The sequence below is a fragment of the Glandiceps talaboti genome, chromosome 16 (genome assembly GCF_964340395.1).
Source record: "Glandiceps talaboti chromosome 16, keGlaTala1.1, whole genome shotgun sequence".
NCBI lineage: Eukaryota > Metazoa > Hemichordata > Enteropneusta > Spengelidae > Glandiceps > Glandiceps talaboti.
In genome coordinates this window covers 22,787,022-22,810,085 of record NC_135564.1, presented here as the reverse complement: position 1 = coordinate 22,810,085, position 23,064 = coordinate 22,787,022, and the positions used below count along the sequence as shown (strand labels likewise).

General features: G+C 33.5%; 1 protein-coding gene across 1 annotated transcript in view; it reads right to left on the bottom strand.

Moving 5' to 3' along the window:
- Positions 1-14,633: 14,633 nt before the first annotated feature.
- Positions 14,634-23,064, bottom strand: part of LOC144447069 (transmembrane protein 161B-like) — a 91,149-nt gene continuing 82,718 nt past the window's right edge. Inside the window, exon 10 of the mRNA XM_078136966.1 lies at positions 14,634-15,157. Coding sequence (XP_077993092.1) covers positions 14,886-15,157 — 272 coding nt within the window. The 3' untranslated portion in view covers positions 14,634-14,885. The remainder of the gene's footprint in view (positions 15,158-23,064) is intronic.

Below are 23,064 nucleotides of genomic sequence, written 5' to 3'. Positions count from 1 at the left end.
CAACTTAAAGTCAAAAACCGCTGAACCGATTGCCATGATATTTGGTGGGTCCATTACCTTGGGTGTCTAGTTGGGATATTGTTCAAATCAAAATGATCGCATCACAGGTGTGTGATTTGGGTAAAAAAATGTGATTTTTGGTCAAAAAACTTAAACTCAGAAACTACTGGGTAGATTGGTGCGAAATTTGGTGGGAACATTCTTAAGGGGGTGTAAAGTAAGATTTGTTCATGACATGATGATTCCATCAGGGATATGCAAATTAGGGCTAAAAATGTGTCTTTTTGGTTAAAAATCTATAATTCCAAAACTACTGAGCAGATTGGGCTGAAATTTAATGGGAATACATCTAGGGGTGTATGGACGAAGAAATATTAAGCATACAATGATTCCATGCGTGATATGCAAATTAATGCAATTAGTGTAAAAATGTTCATTTTTGGTCAAAAACTTGGTGAGATGTTTCTGAAAGTGTTATTCTGCAGATTTTTTTCAAAACATTTTGACAAAATTGGGCCTAGCGACCATGACCACGCCCTTAGCAACAACCAAATGGCAGTATATTTTGGTCAAATAACAACATCATCTGGTAGGCAAATGAGTAAACATTCAAAAAATGTATGCAAATACCCCAGCAACCATGACCACGCCCATAGCAACGGCCAAACGGTCGTGTATTTCACAAAGATAACAACAGGGATTAATAGACAATTGAATAAACATTCAAAAAATGTATATAAATTTGCCTAGCAACAAGACCACACCCATAGCAACAGCTAAACGGCCATGTATTTCACAAAGATAACAGGGATTAATAGACAATTGAATAAACATTCAAAAAACGTATATAAATTTGCCTAGCAACAAGACCACGCCCATAGCAACAGCCAAATAATTACATATATTGCAAAGATAAGAGGGATTAATAGACAATATTGAATAAACTTTCAAAAAATAACCTCCAAGCAATAACCTCCAAGCTTTACAAGACAGCACCATCAAGTATCAGAAACTATTCTTTGTAACTTACACAGGGTTGAAATATGTTCTTAAAAGGTTAAATGGCATCATTATATACATGTAGTAAAGGTCAGCACATCTAATGGTAGTATCATTGGTAGGGGATACTGTATTTGGAGTTTTAAGGCAATTTTAGACTATCTTGGCAAACATTTCACATCTTTAAAAGACTATCATCTCAAATTGGCATGGGGTGAAAATATTTAAGAAAGGTTTAGTACCATTATGACAGTAAAAGGTTGGTGCATCTGATTGTTGGTTGAATGCATGAATAACCTTTTGGGGTAATTCATAGCCTTTGAGGTAATATTTTCAAGCTTCCAAAAGCTTACGTAAATGTAAGACTCCATGTCATATAAAAATGGGCCCATAACATTGGTACTGGGGCATTAATATTGTATGTATAGTCATGTAGGGTCTATTGTATAATAAAGTCACTAGTATGTTAGAGAACATTAGATGGTCATATCTAGTGTGTAATAGAAATTGGAATCTGATGAGATGTGGTGATTTGTAGTGTCGATAACATATAGTGTCTGAAATAGAAAGTGTATTAATCCTTTCTGACAAGTTCATACTGAAGAGTAGAACAATTTAGATTAACTTCTTTTATGAAATATCTATGAAGATTACCATTCAAATTCATGTTTGCCTCAAAGTGCAATATAAGTGAAGCACTGATTGTGAAACAGCCAAGCATTTACATGACGTGTTCCGTAAGTAGTGTGGTAGCTTAGGTAATACATGTATGTATATGTATATGTATTATGTATATGTATATGTATAGTTATGTTTGAACTCTTACGTGAAGTAATATTAAAGAATTGATGTAAGGAACATGTATGGACAAGAACAAATATTTACATGTACCACATTTCAGACAAGGCCATATGCTAATGTAGAAAAATATTTTTTTCTCCCATCACAATCCAAAACACAATGGAACCCCCCCCCCCCCCCCATCCACAGTTTTCAAAACAGCATGACCCCCTACACTGCCAATTTCAAAAACAGAGTGACCCCCCACCCCCACCACCACCAATCCACCGGCTCCGAGGCCAAAGAACTGACCGATCCCTAACCCTAGCCTCCATATATACCCATATATCATAGAAACGAAAGTCACATGAGGATGTGATAATATCACTGGTTTGTGATCAATGGGCTGCATTTAGAACAGCTTTTGGTAATCATTTCAAATACTGTACCAACCCACATATTTCTGTGCTTGCTGAGATTTGGTGTTGATGAGTATGATGATGAACAGCAATTCTAGTAGTTACTAACATACTGGCACTTTTGTATTGTTGAATTATAGAAGCTATGTCTGACTTCAATGTGAATGTCACTAATTTCAGAACATCCTCCCTAGAGTTTTTAGTGCTAGTTTGTGAATGAAATACAAACTACCAAAGTCACATATAAACTACTTCTCAATCTATCAACTTGTTTTGGCAATAAGTATATATTCACTCCACTGTATAATGGGTCAGGGAGGCTATCCCCTCCCACTATAAAATGTAAATTCAGTCAAAACATTTTGACTGCCGCCTGTCTCTTCTCTTGTCTCCCAGTGGCTCCCCCTTGTGTATGTCAAATTTCTAGTCACCGCTAACTTCTCCTGACCCAACCCTGTCGAATACATGACAGACGCTTTGGGCCAAATAAAAACAAATAGTGTGTTTCCGATAATGCGACCGACCCCTAAATTCAATCCCCCAACCCCAAAACATATTTTGATTCGCATGCAAAAAAGAAATGGCAACATTTTACTTCTATTTCCGTGTACACCTTCATGCCTTTGTCTCATCTCGGGTGACTTAAAAAGTAGTATTCCAAAGAGAAATCGTGTCATTTTAGATTATACTGCATAACGTGTCCGTTTATTTAACTTATAGCTGTACATGTCTTCATTTGTTTCTTTTCATTTACATTGTACAGATAGGCCACAGTAATGTACATTATACAGATAGGCCACAGTAATGTACATTGTACAGATAGGCCACAGTAATGTACATTGTACAGATAGGCCACAGTAATGTACATTGTACAGATAGGCCACAGTAATGTACATTGTACAGATTGGCTACAGTAATGTACATTGTACAGATAGACTACAGTAATGTACATTGTACAGATTGGCTACAGTAATGTACATTGTACAGATAGGCCACAGTAATGTACATTATACAGATAGGCTACAGTAATGTACATTGTACAGATAGGCCACAGTAATGTACATTGTACAGATAGACCACAGTAATGTACATTGTACAGATAGGCCACAGTAATGTACATTGTACAGATAGGCCACAGTAATGTACATTGTACAGATAGGCCACAGTAATGTACATTGTACAGATAGGCCACAGTAATGTACATTGTACAGATAGGCTACAGTAATGTACATTGTACAGATAGGCTACAGTAATGTACATTGTACAGATAGGCTACAGTAATGTACATTGTACAGATAGGCTACAGTAATGTACATTGTACAGATAGGCTACAGTAATGTACATTGTACAGATAGACCACAGTAATGTACATTGTACAGATAGGCCACTGTAATGTACATTGTACAAAGGCCACAGTAATGTACATTGTATAGATAGACCACAGTAATGTACATTGTACAGATAGGCCACAGTAATGTACATTGTACAGATAGGCTACAGTAATGTACATTGTACAGATAGACCACAGTAATGTACATTGTACAGATATGCTACAGTAATGTACATTGTACAGATAGGATACAGTAATGCACATTGTACAGATAGGCTACAGTACTGTACATTGTACAGATAGACCACAGTAATGTACATTGTACAGATAGGCCACAGTAATGTACATTGTACAGATAGGCTACAGTAATGTACATTGTACAGATAGGCCACAGTAATGTACATTGTACAGATTGACTACAGTAATGTACATTGTACAGATAGACCACAGTAATGTACATTGTACAGATAGGCTACAGTAATGTAAATTGTACAGATAGGCCACAGTAATGTAAAATGTACAGATAGGCCACAGTAATGTACATTGTACAGATAGGCCACTGTAATGTACATTGTACAGATAGGCCACAGTAATGTACATTGTACAAAGGCCACAGTAATGTACATTGTACATATAGGCCACAGTAATGTACATTGTACAGATAGGCTACAGTAATGTAAATTGTACAGATAGGCTACAGTAATGTAAAATGTACAGATAGGCCACAGTAATGTACATTGTACAGATAGGCCACTGTAATGTACATTGTACAAAGGCCACAGTAATGTACATTGTATAGATAGACCACAGTAATGTACATTGTACAGATAGGCCACAGTAATGTACATTGTACAGATAGGCTACAGTAATGTACATTGTACAGATAGACCACAGTAATGTACATTGTACAGATATGCTACAGTAATGTACATTGTACAAAGGCCACAGTAATGTACATTGTACAGATAGGCTACAGTAATGTACATTGTACAGATAGACCACAGTAATGTACATTGTACAGATAGGCTACAGTAATGTACATTGTACAAAGGCTACAGTAATGTACATTGTACAAAGGCCACAGTAATGTACATTGTACAGATTGGCGACAGTAATGTACATTGTACAGATAGGCTACAGTAATGTACATTGTACAGATAGACCACAGTAATGTACATTGTACAGATAGGCCACAGTAATGTACATTGTACAGATAGACCACAGTAATGTACATTGTACAGATAGGCCACAGTAATGTACATTGTACAAAGGCCACAGTAATGTACATTGTACAGATAGGCCACAGTAATGTACATTGTACAGATAGGCCACAGTAATGTACATTGTACAGATAGGCCACAGTAATGTACATTGTACAAAGGCCACAGTAATGTACATTGTATAGCTAGGCTACAGTAATGTACATTGCATAGATAGGCTGCAGTAATGTGCATTGTACAGATAGGCTACAGTAATGTAAATTGTACAGATAGGCCACAGTAATGTAAAATGTACAGATAGGCCACAGTAATGTACATTGTACAAAGGCGACAGTAATGTACATTGTACAGATAGGCTACAGTAATGTGCATTGTACAGATAGGCCACAGTAATGTACATTGCATAGATAGGCTGCAGTAATGTGCATTGTACAGATAGGCCACAGTAATGTAAAATGTACAGATAGGCCACAGTAATGTACATTGTACAGATAGGCCACTGTAATGTACATTATACAGATAGGCCACAGTAATGTACATTGTACAGATAGACCACAGTAATGTACATTGTACAGATTGGCTACAGTAATGTACATTGTACAGATAGACTACAGTAATGTACATTGTACAGATTGGCTACAGTAATGTACATTGTACAGATAGGCCACAGTAATGTACATTATACAGATAGGCTACAGTAATGTACATTGTACAGATAGGCCACAGTAATGTACATTGTACAGATAGGCCACAGTAATGTACATTGTACAAAGGCCACAGTAATGTACATTGTATAGCTAGGCTACAGTAATGTACATTGCATAGATAGGCTGCAGTAATGTGCATTGTACAGATAGGCTACAGTAATGTAAATTGTACAGATAGGCCACAGTAATGTAAAATGTACAGATAGGCCACAGTAATGTACATTGTACAAAGGCGACAGTAATGTACATTGTACAGATAGGCTACAGTAATGTACATTGTACAGATAGACCACAGTAATGTACATTGTACAGATAGGCCACAGTAATGTACATTGTACAGATAGGCCACAGTAATGTAAATTGTACAGATAGGCTACAGTAATGTACATTGTACAGATAGGCCACTGTAATGTACATTATACAGATAGGCCACAGTAATGTACATTGTACAGATAGACCACAGTAATGTACATTGTACAGATTGGCTACAGTAATGTACATTGTACAGATAGACTACAGTAATGTACATTGTACAGATTGGCTACAGTAATGTACATTGTACAGATAGGCCACAGTAATGTACATTATACAGATAGGCTACAGTAATGTACATTGTACAGATAGGCCACAGTACATAATATACATTGTACAGATAGACCACAGTAATGTACATTGTACAGATAGGCCACAGTAATGTACATTGTACAGATAGGCCACAGTAATGTACATTGTACAGATAGGCTACAGTAATGTAAATTGTACAGATAGGCTACAGTAATGTGCATTGCTATATCACTGTACATTGTATAGGTAGGCTGCAGTAATGTGCATTGTATAGCTAGGCTACAGTAGTGTGCGTTGTTACTAGGCAACAGTAGTGTGCATTGCTATATCACTGTACATTGTATAGCTAGGCTACAGTAATTTGGTCATCATAATAATAATCCATGGTTTAGCCATCGTTGTGTTCCAGATAATTGTTTCAACAGTGTGCAACACATTGATTGTAATAATGGGAACACACTCTGGAATGCTTCAACAGCTACTACAATCCCAAAGCAGAGCGCCACCAACGCCCATGCCCTGACTTCTATGGAAAGAAATCGACCAAAGATCCAACTTATTTTCGGTGCGATGGAGGCGTCAATACAGCCATGGTGGGTGGGGGTGGGGAGGTATCAATCAAATATGTTTCCATTGTAGTTCTTTGCATATTCTATATTAGTATGTGAATTTCAAATACTATGGACGTACATATAGATTAATTTTCTTTAAAAATCCATTTTTACATTCTTAATTTTTATGATTGAATTCCATCTCACAATCAGGCAGTGAAACTATTCATGCACTGGCAAATTTAAGTTTTCCTTGAAGTACACTTTAAGTTAATAAAATTAGTTTTTTAGTGTGTGTGTGTGTGTCTGACTGTGTCATCGTTTTCTCCAAAACGGCAGGCTCAATTCAAACAAAATTCTGTACACATGTTCCGTAGGGTAATGCCAAAAACTGATTAGGTTTTGGTAAACATACCATGAATATTAATGAACAATTTATATAATTAATGGTTTTCGGTAATTAGGCTATATCTCAAGAATGCATGCTTCAAATTCAATATAATTTGATACATACATTTGCGATACCAAAGCGCACCTGTCCTGTAGCTAATGTAGCTTTTAGTTTTAATAAGTTATTGGCATATTTTCGGTAGGCCACAAAAAGAAAAAAATAGTTTCTGGTCAGGAAATGTTGTCTAAAGTGGTGCGACTTTATCACCATTTTCTATAAAATGACTGGCTCAATTCAAACGAAATTTATTGCATGTGTTCTGTAGTGACAAGAACTGATGAGGTTTCGGTAATTCCCATGAATATCAACGAGCAATTTATATAATTAATGGTTTTCGGTAATTAGGCTATATCTCAAGAATGCACACTTCAAATTCAATATAATTTGATACATACATTTTGCGACACCAAAGCGCACTTGTCCTGAAAATATTGATGTAGCTTTTAGTTTTAATAAGTTATTGGCATATTTTTGTAGGCCACTAAAAAGGAAAAAATAGTCTCATCAGGAAATGTTGTCTAAAGTGGTGCGATGATGCGATTATTTTTTTTTGACATTCTCAACAAAGCAATCTATTTATCATTGCAGTTACTGTTCTTTTTATTTAGTACTTTACAGCAAGTGTGTATGTGGGGAAGATGTCATAGGCTAGTTCATTAATAGTTTTGCAGTTGTCTTCACTGGTGGCAATTAATGTAGAGAGAATTACTTTTGTGTTTTCCCTTTCATCTGCAGACTGAATTGGCTAACGGAAGAAAAAATTAACGCGGGAAGGGGGTACTTAAGTGATGGGCGCTGACCAGAAACAATTTTTTTTTTTGGGGGGGGCCTTTAAAACTCTTTCTATACTACAACGTTCTATAAAGCTTCACATTACATGTTGTGGTTGGCCAGGAGATCACTAACAGCAATGGGTAAATAGCAATCAATGAGAAAAAATAACTTATTGCATATGTTCTGTTGTATTCCAACAATTGTCTGTAGGAACGACAATCTCAAAACTTTGCCCTTACGGAAGGCATTCAGTTTAAATCTGGTTATTAACTGGCATAATCCTATGTATATGTTATATAGATTACTTTAGTATATTTGCAAAATATTTGCATAGCCCTCCCCCCCCCCCCCCCCCTTCTACTCCTCAGTTTTTGAGTACCCCCCACTTGTAGCTTTGCATTTTTTGAGTGACCCCCTCCTCCCAGATTCTTCCGAATTCCCCCAGGCTAGCTGTAAATAATGACAGCTCTCTAACAAAATTGTGTAAAGTTCATCAATTATGCTAAGATCTCTAGACTATGAACTACTATTGTGGCAATATGGATGAGAAATATTTATTTAGTTTGGATTTTTAATCAAGAAAAGAAAGTTTGCTATTGTACGCATAGGAAGTGACTGTAAACTGGGTAACTATCAGTAATGAAACTGTTGACGCAGTGTCAGCGACATTTCAATACAAAATGTATATAGACATGTCACAGATACAGCATAGATTGGATGAGACATAAAAGGCTTTGGGTAAGGATGTTATACTTTATACAGTACAACAATTATCATTTATGACAAATGATTTCAAAAATTGGAATACAAAGGTGTAGATAGTTTTCTGAAAAGTTTTTATTTACAAAAATTTTCAAAACATTTCTATTTGAAAGTTCATTCCAATAATGTATAACTGTTAGTGTTATGCATGCAATAACTTGATTTTTCAAAATGATAAAATCTATAACAAATCATTTTCATACAGACTGTAGTGATTGGCTTCGACCGTGTCATGTTGTATGGACTAGTAACCCATAGTGACCTCAATTTGCATACAGCAGATACAGATCACAATACAGATCAGCAATGACAAAACTTAGAATTAGTGCATATATTTTACATATAGAAACTGGATGATACGCAAACACCACCTTATCAAGCAGGACATGCCCTGTATGTAAACAAGGTGAAATAGAAGACGAGGAGCATTTTTTATTATGCTGTACAGGATATCAAAATGAAAGGAAAGAACTCTTTATCAAATTAAATATATATTCTGGTACAAGCACGGATAATCTCACAAAGATTCTTAAAATAAAAGACAAAAATACATTAGTTGAAATAAGCAAATTTATTCAAACAAGGATTCAAAATTCGAGAATATCATTTGAACAAAAATAAACCAGCTGCCTCGTGATATACATTCGACAAATACATTTACTACTTTTCAGGCCCTCTGATTACATCTGGCCTCAGAGGCTCATCACTATCTGTATAACCAATGTGCTGTGTTGATTTTCACATTGTGAAATTACTCTGTTTTTTGTGTATGGTCAATACAAACATTTTCTTTTTACTTTATTGTACTGTACTGATATCTGAAATTGTACTGATATCTGAAATTGTACTGATATCTGGAATTGTACTGATATCTGGAATTGTACTGATATCTGGAATTGTACTGATATCTGGAATTGTACTGATATCTGATATCAGCATAATAAAAAATGCTCCTCGTCTTCTATAGATAAGGTTACAATAAAGTTTATTATTATTGTCATTATTATTACAAAGAGCAAGATGTGTTTTCTATTTTCACAGGGCACTATAACAGTAGCATGAGACAATTCCTATTGGTGATTTTCATTTCTATGGAAAGAATAGGTACCAGATAAAAGAAGTTTTTATACCTAATTTGGATACCACTCATGATATTATCATGTCATTAACATTTCTTAATCTACACACCCCTTAGAACATTCCAACTAAATTTCAGACCAATCTGCCCAGTAGTTTTGGAATTTAAATTTTGTTACCATAAATCACATTTTTCAGCCCAAAACGTACATCTCTGATGCAATCATTTTCATTTGAACAATTTCCCAACTAGACACCAAAAGTAATGTCTCTACCAAATATTAAGGGAATCAGGCTTGTATTTTTTTGTTTAATTCGCATGCACATACACACACACACAATCCGCACCATGCCTATAGCACTACTGAACCTTGTAAGTTCAGTCGTGCTAAAACTTCACTAACTACAAAGCACTAATGGCTTTGTAGCACAACTGTACATTTAATGAAATATTTTGTTTAAATCCATCCCAGTTGTAATCTTTACAATATACATCATCATTTGTTTTGTTGCTAGGCATATATGTGTTCATTACAAAATTCTTTTACATGTATGTCCATCCAGTTTGTTATCTTTGCCATATACACCACCATTTGGCTGTTGCTAGGGGCATGGGCTTGTTGCTAGGCATACATGTGATCATTTTGGGATGTTTATCAACATTCTATCCACCCCTGTTATCTTTGCAATATATGCCATCATTTGACTGTTGCTATGGGTGTGGTCTTGAAGCTATGCATATTTGCATAGTGTTCATTCACTTGCCTACCCAATAATGTTGTCTTAGCAAAATGTAAGTCTTGCATTTGGCTGTTGCTGAGGGTATGGTTGCTTTTGCTAGGGCCAGTTGCATCAATACGTTTTCAAACAAACAAACACACACACACACACACTAACTGAGAGATACTTCACTATGACTATGGCACTATTAAAACTTGGTGCAGTTGTGCTAACAAATGGCTTACACATACGTAGCAACAGTTTATCAAAATAAACTTAATAAGTTAAAACAACATTAAATATATCATGGAGAAAGAACAGGATGGGAAACTTTGCTTTCTAGATACTTGCATGGAAATTAAAGATGATGGCAGCATCAAACTACAGTCTACAAAAAACCCACCCATACAGACCAATATCTCAACTTTGACTCTACTTCTACTTCTATACTGTGTAAACATCCAAAAAGGATTATCATCACACAGGTGTAACACTGGTTGCATCCTTTAGATCTTGCAACCACCTACAACATAAATGATCAGTCATTCACTCCCTTCTCCAGTGTGGACTCAGTCATGATGGAAGAGGAAGACATGTCAATTGAGAAAGTAACATGTAACCGCAGTCCTTAAGGATAATGGATATGATAAAACAAAAAATTGGAAGTTTAAAGCACCAAAACCACAACCACTGACAAACCAACCAATCGTCCGTCACTACACCTCACTCAATCACTCACACGATCATTCCCACTTCCATTTATTTATGGCAAATCAGAAAACCTCAATAAGATCTTCAAGGATTGTAACTTTAACACATATCACAAACCATACAACACCATCAGGAATGAAACAGTTCATCTCAAAAGACCGAACCCAAACCACCAAGAAAAGAGGAATCATTTACAATCGTGAACTGTGATGCAGGGTACATTGGAGAGACGACAAGATCCTTTGGAACCCGCCTAAAGGAACATCAAAGGCCATAAAGCTCCCTCACAGCTGTAGCGGACATCTAAATGCCACTGTGACAGGATACACCATAACAACAGAACACTCAAAGGTCATGGGCAGAGAAGAATAGCGTAGGAAAATACATAAATCCATCGAAATTAGAGAACATTAACAACCGCCATCCCTCAAGCATGACTGTGGATACGATTTACCATCGATCTACAATTGTCTACTGTAGATGATTCCATTAGAGGTCACCTGACCACACAGCATAACATCATTCTGTTGATGACATACGAGTGACGCGGATGAAAGCTATCAATTTTTAATTTAATACTTAAAAAATAGACTCCAATATGGTAACTTTACTATTTTAAAGGGAAGGTCCAATAAAATACATTAAGTGCTTTTAGATGCTCAACTTTGTGTTTTTAACTGATATGTATGTGAAATTTAGAAATAAAATGAAACGCATTAAAGTTATGTGACTTTGAAATGTCAAAATTCTGCTATGTTGAGCCTCACTGTGTGCCGCCATTTTGGGAACTTTTAAGGCTAAGGATGCTGGGAAAATTCCCTGCTTGTCACGTCACGTCATCAATGTCCACATTTTCAGCATGATGGCAAATCATTTTCACCATAACTGATCCACAGAGACACCCAGTATTGTGTGAATTTCAACTGCAAACTGATTTATCTTAAGAAAAACGTTTCAAGTTCCATCTGAGTTTATTTGGGACCACTTTTAACCATATATTAACATAATATATAGTCAGATCTATAGCCATGGTGACCATGGTCAACCATGGTCACTTCCAATTTTTATTTGAGCACGACCATGGCTAGAACATGATTGATCACAAGGTCTAATTCTTAATTTTACTAAGCGTCACCATGGTCAAACATGATCATACATGGTCATGCAATAAATGCAGTTTTAACATGAAGTATTTTCATTATGACCATAATAGAACATGATCAACGTTAACCATGGTCATGCAATAATTTTTAGAAATTGAGGGATATTCATTATGACCACATATAAAACATGATGAAGAATGCCACTTATATATTCAATACATTTTATCAAGCCAGTTTTAAACTACTGATATTAGTCATACAGTGATGGGACACGGGCACTTGTTTCCCGAGATATGCCAATAAAATGTCGATAATATCGATAATATTGACGTATTTAGCCAACTGTATATGAAAGGGGTAAAATTACACTCTTGTTTCTATGATCACTTTTGCTGGGCATCCATTTTTGGTTGAAATTTAAAACCGCCATGGCATGCATTGTTCACGGAATCTTCAAATGTTGACCTCCATGCCCCCCACTGTCAGTCATATTTTCAACACAATGTTTACAATGCTCGAACCTTGGCTAAAAGCTGTTATACCAATTACTGATCACTGATAACAGGGTTACAATACAATCAACCCTTGGCTTGATTATCACATTTTCATGATGGTGGAGATACAGTTGCAAATGCAAGCATGGATATAATCACACAGTGTGCATGCATTATAATGGTAGGCCCTGATTTCTATATAGTTCCTCTTATGTCATTATCTATTGTTATTTTTTTTAACTGTTGACTTCCATTACTAATACTTTCAATTAAAACAAGATTGGAAATGAATGAGTAAATCTGTGATTATCATTTTTACATGAGTACAGGTTGTTTGGTTTTTAAGCTGCCTTGTGACCTTGAGTATGATTATGTAAAGACAAGTGTTAGGTGACCCATGCCCTAGTAGAAGTCTGTCTTTCAGCAGTCGGTCACAAAGCTGTCAGAAGTCTGTCAGGTCTATTTGTGGTCTCTCAGTGCATGCTTATTCTACATGCTTCTCACATGCATGTCAGTTCTGTATGGGAAGTAGCCATGTTTAGTCATGTCTGATTGTGATTAGATATGACATCAGATTACGCATTGAAACCATGTCTGACCATGGTTCCACTGTGGATAGGCATGCCTGAAAACCTGGACCAACCATGGTCAGACATATCTAACCATGGTTTCACCAGATAATCCAACATCATATTTAGTCATGGTCAGACATGTTCAACATGATCCCCCAAAAATTCAGCTGTGCCTTGTACATCATGATGGACCATGATTGACCATGAATTTGTATCATGGATATTTTTACAGTGATGACCATGTGCCACCTGTGGTGCCAATTACCAAGCATGGTCAACCATGGTCGTAGTGACCACAGTCAGAACATGGTCAACCATGGTAATTGACCATGGTGATTGAACCATGTTCTAACCATGGTTAACCATGGTTGAACCATGTTGCAGAAAGTGGGGAGTTCTTTTTGACTTGGAAACATGAGTGCTGTGTTGACTGTACTGTGCTGCTGTGTCCATCCACTATGAACCTATGTTTGTCATGATGCAGTAATTTTCCAGGTAGACACAACAATGGCAACAAAAATTGCAACATTTATAGTCTTGTGTTGTTTTACATTGATTTAGACAGGACGTATGTGTATCAAAATGAAAACAATTGACTCAGCACCATGGAAAGAAGAGGATACAAACAGACTATGCATTATTTTAATAGAAAAAATTACTATAACACTGAATCAGAAGATATTTCACAAATGCTAACTTGCCTTCTTCACAAGTTAAAACACCAATTTCAAAGCATTTTATATGTTTTCTGTCATTTCACTTTGATCCATGGGGAACTGGTAAATTGATCAGGAACCGATAACATTTACTCAAATTACTGGCTTTGTACATGGAATACTTTCCCTTAGTGATAGGATGACGTGACGTCACAATTTCTCAAAGTGAACACTGGCAGGCGCTGTATTTAAGGGCAAAATGGCGACATAATTAATGTTGTTATATCGGAAGCTATAAGCTATACCAAAGATAATTGAGTTCAAAAAATGGTATAAATCACTTCTCACACATTTTTTTTATCAATAGAAATTGCAAAGTCATTTGATTGGACCTTTTTTTAAACTGAAACATTGTGTGCACATTGTATGCAGGTCAATTTCAAGGTCAAGATACACACAATTTCAAATTCTATTTTAATTCCTGTCACAGAATAACCCTGTATTTTCAGTCAGTTTAAGTTACAAATAATTTCTATGACTACATTGTAAGAACATGTTACCAACGTTTGTAGATGGATTGCCTCATGACTTGTCAATTGTCAATACTCCTTGCAATCCTAAAGATTGCACACTTTTTGTTTACTCCCAACAGAATAACAACTAAACAAGTCTTCATAGAAGACACAGTCCCAAGGACAGGTTGCAGCTGATTATATGGGGTAGACACTTGAATGGAATGTCTGTGTATTACAACTTTTGAGTTATGCAGCAAATATTGAGTTTTAACTACAAATATGACTGCCATTTGGTCAAATTTGCATATATGACAAAACAAAGTGATATGCGTCTTTACCACATGATATGTCATCTATGTGCATGGTATGAATGAAATAGTATATTGGATGTCTGAGAAATGACATATTACAGATGGATGGATAGATGCACGGAGCCCATTCTAATAGCACCCACTTTGGGGGCTAAAAATATAATTTACTCTATGACGTGAAGTAAGAATAATAGACTATGCCAAAGACACTGGTAAGGAACCAGGCTAAACATAACCACCAACAAAAGAATGACATTACACCACGGTAGAACACACATGAGAAGATATTACGAAAAGAACTTAGTGCTAGTGTGAATTCTTTTGTGGCAGGGACATCATCTTCAGTTGAATTATTACTGGAATCTTGTGAGTTCATCTCTCTCATGGCAAGGTTAATATCCTCCGAATAAAACTCATGGAATATTCCAGAGTTATAACAACCTATGATGGAAAAACATGACTTGGAATTATTCAAATACAAATGAAGGTATATGATTAGTTCTGAAAATCTACAAAAATAATATTTTGACATTATGAAAATTGACGTATCATTAGCTCAGTTACAGAAATGTACAATATTATGAATCCTGACATATCATTAGCTCAATTACAGATATGTACAATATTATGAATCCTGACATATCATTAGCTCAATTACAGAAATGTACAATATTATGAATGCTGACATATCATTAGCTCAGTTACAGATATGTACAATATTATGAATCCTGACATATCATTAGCTCAGTTACAGATATGTACAATATTATGAATCCTGACATATCATTAGCTCAATTACAGATATGTACAATATTATGAATCCTGACATATCATTAGCTCAATTACAGATATATACAATATTATGAATCCTGACATATCATTAGCTCAATTACAGAAATGTACAATATTATGAATCCTGACGTATCATTAGCTCAGTTACAGATATGTACAATATTATGAATCCTGACATATCATTAGCTCAATTACAGAAATGTACAATATTATGAATCCTGACGTATCATTAGCTCAATTACAGAAATGTACAATATTATGAATCCTGACGTATCATTAGCTCAAATACAGAAATGTACAATATTATGAATCCTGACGTATCATTAGCTCAATTACAGAAATGTACAATATTATGAATCCTGACGTATCATTAGCTCAGTTACAGATATGTACAATATTATGAATCCTGACATATCATTAGCTCAGTTACAGAAATGTACAATATTATGAATCCTGACATATCATTAGCTCAATTACAGAAATGTACAATATTATGAATCCTGACATATCATTAGCTCAATTACAGAAATGTACAATATTATGAATCCTGACATATCATTAGCTCAATTACAGAAATGTACAATATTATGAATCCTGACGTATCATTAGCTCAATTACAGATATGTACTATATTATGAATCCTGACATATCATTAGCTCAATTACAGAAATGTACAATATTATGAATCCTGACATATCATTAGCTCAGTTACAGAAATGTACAATATTATGAATCCTGACATATCATTAGCTCAGTTACAGATATGTACAATATTATGAATCCTGACGTATCATTAGCTCAATTACAGAAATGTACTATATTATGAATCCTGACATATCATTAGCTCAGTTACAGAAATGTACTATATTATGAATCCTGACATATCATTAGCTCAATTACAGAAATGTACAATATTATGAATCCTGACATATCATTAGCTCAGTTACAGAAATGTACAATATTATGAATCCTGACGTATCATTAGCTCAGTTACAGAAATGTACAATATTATGAATCCTGACATATCATTAGCTCAATTACAGAAATGTACAATATTATGAATCCTGACATATCATTAGCTCAATTACAGAAATGTACAATATTATGAATCCTGACATATCATTAGCTCAGTTACAGATATATACAATATTATGAATCCTGACATATCATTAGCTCAGTTACAGAAATGTACAATATTATGAATCCTGACGTATCATTAGCTCAGTTACAGATATATACAATATTATGAATCCTGACATATCATTAGCTCAGTTACAGAAATGTACTATATTATGAATCCTGACATATCATTAGCTAAGTTACAGAAATGTACAATATTATGAATCCTGACGTATCATTAGCTCAATTACAGAAATGTACAATATTATGAATCCTGACGTATCATTAGCTCAGTTACAGAAATGTACAATATTATGAATCCTGACATATCATTAGCTAAGTTACAGAAATGTACAATATTATGAATCCTGACGTATCATTAGCTCAATTACAGAAATGTACAATATTATGAATCCTGACATATCATTAGCTCAGTTACAGATATGTACAATATTATGAATTCTGACGTATCATTAGCTCAGTTACAGATATATACAATATTATGAATCCTGACGTATCATTAGCTCAATTACAGAAATGTACAATATTATGAATCCTGACATATCATTAGCTCAATTACAGAAATGTACAATATTATGAATCCTGACATATCATTAGCTCAATTACAGAAATGTACAATATTATGAATCCTGACATATCATTAGCTCAGTTACAGAAATGTACTATATTATGAATCCTGACGTATCATTAGCTCAATTACAGATATGTACAATATTATGAATCCTGACATATCATTAGCTCAGTTACAGATATGTACAATATTATGAATCCTGACATATCATTAGCTCAGTTACAGATATGTACAATATTATGAATCCTGACATATCATTAGCTCAATTACAGATATGTACAATATTATGAATCCTGACATATCATTAGCTCAATTACAGAAATGTACAATATTATGAATCCTGACGTATCATTAGCTCAATTACAGATATGTACAATATTATGAATCCTGACATATCATTAGCTCAATTACAGAAATGTACAATATTATGAATCCTGACGTATCATTAGCTCAGTTACAGATATGTACAATATTTTGAATCCTGACATATCATTAGCTCAATTACAGATATATATAATATTATGAATCCTGACATATCATTAGCACAATTACAGAAATGTACAATATTATGAATCCTGACGTATCATTAGCTCAGTTACAGAAATGTACAATATTATGAATCCTGACATATCATTAGCTCAGTTACAGAAAAGTACAATATTATGAATCCTGACATATCATTAGCTCAATTACAGAAATGTACAATATTATGAATCCTGACGTATCATTAGCTCAATTACAGAAATGTACAATATTATGAATCCTGACGTATCATTAGCTCAATTACAGAAATGTACAATATTATGAATCCTGACATATCATTAGCTCAATTACAGAAATGTACTATATTATGAATCCTGACGTATCATTAGCTCAGTTACAGATATGTATAATATTATGAATCCTGACATATCATTAGCTCAGTTACAGAAATGTACTATATTATGAATCCTGACATATCATTAGCTCAGTTACAGAAATGTACAATATTATGAATCCTGACATATCATTAGCTCAATTACAGATATGTACAATATTATGAATCCTGACATATCATTAGCTCAATTACAGATATATACAATATTATGAATCCTGACATATCATTAGCTCAATTACAGATATATACAATATTATGAATCCTGACATATCATTAGCTCAATTACAGATATATACAATATTATGAATCCTGACGTATCATTAGCTCAGTTACAGAAATGTACAATATTATGAATCCTGACATATCATTAGCTCAATTACAGATATGTACAATATTATGAATCCTGACATATCATTAGCTCAGTTACAGAAATGTACTATATTATGAATCCTGACGTATCATTAGCTCAATTACAGAAATGTACAATATTATGAATGCTGACATATCATTAGCTCAGTTACAGAAATGTACAATATTATGAATCCTGACGTATCATTAGCTCAGTTACAGAAATGTACTATATTATGAATCCTGACATATCATTAGCTCAGTTACAGATATGTACAATATTATGAATCCTGACATATCATTAGCTCAGTTACAGAAATGTACTATATTATGAATCCTGACATATCATTAGCTCAATTACAGAAATGTACAATATTATGAATGCTGACATATCATTAGCTCAATTACAGAAATGTACAATATTATGAATCCTGACATATCATTAGCTCAATTACAGATATGTACAATATTATGAATCCTGACATATCATTAACTCAATTACAGAAAAGTACTATATTATGAATCCTGACATATCATTAGCTCAGTTACAGAAATGTACTATATTATGAATCCTGACATATCATTAGCTCAATTACAGATATGTACAATATTATGAATCCTGACATATCATTAGCTCAGTTACAGAAATGTACTATATTATGAATCCTGACGTATCATTAGCTCAATTACAGAAATGTACAATATTATGAATCCTGACATATCATTAGCTCAGTTACAGAAATGTACTATATTATGAATCCTGACATATCATTAGCTCAATTACAGAAATGTACAATATTATGAATCCTGACATATCATTAGCTCAATTACAGATATATACAATATTATGAATCCTGACATATCATTAGCTCAATTACAGATATATACAATATTATGAATCCTGACATATCATTAGCTCAATTACAGAAATGTACTATATTATGAATGCTGACATATCATTAGCTCAGTTACAGAAATGTACTATATTATGAATCCTGACATATCATTAGCTCAATTACAGAAATGTACAATATTATGAATCCTGACATATCATTAGCACAATTACAGAAATGTACTATATTATGAATCCTGACATATCATTAGCACAATTACAGAAATGTACAATATTATGAATCCTGACATATCATTAGCACAATTACAGAAATGTACTATATTATGAATCCTGACATATCATTAGCTCAATTACAGAAATGTACAATATTATGAATCCTGACATATCATTAGCACAATTACAGAAATGTACTATATTATGAATCCTGACATATCATTAGCTCAATTACAGATATGTACAATATTATGAATCCTGACATATCATTAGCTCAATTACAGAAATGTACAATATTATGAATCCTGACGTATCATTAGCTTAATTACAGAAATGTACAATATTATGAATCCTGACGTATCATTAGCTTAATTACAGAAATGTACAATATTATGAATCCTGACATATCATTAGCTCAGTTACAGAAATGTACTATATTATGAATCCTGACATATCATTAGCTCAATTACAGAAATGTACAATATTATGAATCCTGACATATCATTAGCTCAGTTACAGAAATGTACAATATTATGAATCCTGACGTATCATTAGCTCAAATACAGAAATGTACAATATTATGAATCCTGACATATCATTAGCTCAATTACAGAAATGTACAATATTATGAATCCTGACATATCATTAGCTCAGTTACAGAAATGTACTATATTATGAATCCTGACATATCATTAGCTCAATTACAGAAATGTACAATATTATGAATCCTGACATATCATTAGCTCAATTACAGATATATACAATATTATGAATCCTGACATATCATTAGCTCAATTACAGAAATGTACAATATTATGAATCCTGACATATCATTAGCTCAATTACAGATATATACAGTATTATGAATCCTGACGTATCATTAGCTCAGTTACAGAAATGTACAATATTATGAATCCTGACATATCATTAGCTCAGTTACAGAAATGTACAATATTATGAATCCTGACATATCATTAGCTAAGTTACAGAAATGTACAATATTATGAATGCTGACATATCATTAGCTCAATTACAGAAATGTACTATATTATGAATCCTGACATATCATTAGCTCAATTACAGAAATGTACAATATTATGAATCCTGACATATCATTAGCTCAGTTACAGAAATGTACAATATTATGAATGCTGACATATCATTAGCTCAATTACAGATATGTACAATATTATGAATCCTGACATATCATTAGCTCAATTACAGATATATACAATATTATGAATCCTGACATATCATTAGCCCAATTACAGATATATACAATATTATGAATCCTGACATATCATTAGCTCAATTACAGATATATACAATATTATGAATCCTGACGTATCATTAGCTCAGTTACAGAAATGTACAATATTATGAATCCTGACATATCATTAGCTCAGTTACAGATATATACAATATTATGAATCCTGACATATCATTAGCTCAATTACAGAAATGTACAATATTATGAATGCTGACATATCATTAGCTCAGTTACAGAAATGTACAATATTATGAATCCTGACATATCATTAGCTCAGTTACAGATATGTACAATATTATGAATCCTGACGTATCATTAGCTCAGTTACAGAAATGTACAATATTATGAATCCTGACATATCATTAGCTCAGTTACAGATATGTACAATATTATGAATCCTGACATATCATTAGCTCAATTACAGAAATGTACAATATTATGAATGCTGACATATCATTAGCTCAATTACAGATATGTACAATATTATGAATCCTGACATATCATTAGCTCAATTACAGAAATGTACAATATTATGAATCCTGACGTATCATTAGCTCAGTTACAGAAATGTACAATATTATGAATCCTGACATATCATTAGCTCAGTTACAGATATGTACAATATTATGAATCCTGACATATCATTAGCTCAATTACAGAAATGTACAATATTATGAATGCTGACATATCATTAGCTCAATTACAGATATGTACAATATTATGAATCCTGATATATCATTAGCTCAGTTACAGAAATGTACAATATTATGAATCCTGACATATCATTAGCTCATTTACAGATATGTACAATATTATGAATCCTGACATATCATTAGCTCAGTTACAGAAATGTACAATATTATGAATCCTGACATATCATTAGCTCAATTACAGATATGTACAATATTATGAATCCTGACATATCATTAGCTCAATTACAGATATGTACAATATTATGAATCCTGACATATCATTAGCTCAATTACAGATATATACAATATTATGAATCCTGACGTATCATTAGCTCAGTTACAGAAATGTACAATATTATGAATCCTGACATATCATTAGCTCAATTACAGAAATGTACAATATTATGAATCCTGACGTATCATTAGCTCAATTACAGAAATGTACAATATTATGAATGCTGACATATCATTAGCTCAATTACAGATATGTACAATATTATGAATCCTGACATATCATTAGCTCAGTTACAGAAATGTACAATATTATGAATCCTGACATATCATTAGCTCAGTTACAGAAATGTACAATATTATGAATCCTGACATATCATTAGCTCAGTTACAGATATGTACAATATTATGAATCCTGACATATCATTAGCTCAATTACAGAAATGTACAATATTATGAATGCTGACATATCATTAGCTCAATTACAGATATGTACAATATTATGAATCCTGACATATCATTAGCTCAATTACAGAAATGTACAATATTATGAATCCTGACGTATCATTAGCTCAGTTACAGAAATGTACAATATTATGAATCCTGACATATCATTAGCTCAGTTACAGATATGTACAATATTATGAATCCTGACATATCATTAGCTCAATTACAGAAATGTACAATATTATGAATGCTGACATATCATTAGCTCAATTACAGATATGTACAATATTATGAATCCTGACATATCATTAGCTCAGTTACAGAAATGTACAATATTATGAATCCTGACATATCATTAGCTCATTTACAGATATGTACAATATTATGAATCCTGACATATCATTAGCTCAGTTACAGAAATGTACAATATTATGAATCCTGACATATCATTAGCTCAATTACAGATATGTACAATATTATGAATCCTGACATATCATTAGCTCAATTACAGATATGTACAATATTATGAATCCTGACATATCATTAGCTCAATTACAGATATATACAATATTATGAATCCTGACGTATCATTAGCTCAGTTACAGAAATGTACAATATTATGAATCCTGACATATCATTAGCTCAATTACAGAAATGTACAATATTATGAATCCTGACGTATCATTAGCTCAATTACAGAAATGTACAATATTATGAATGCTGACATATCATTAGCTCAATTACAGATATGTACAATATTATGAATCCTGACATATCATTAGCTCAATTACAGATATGTACAATATTATGAATCCTGACATATCATTAGCTCAGTTACAGAAATGTACAATATTATGAATCCTGACATATCATTAGCTCAGTTACAGAAATGTACTATATTATGAATCCTGACA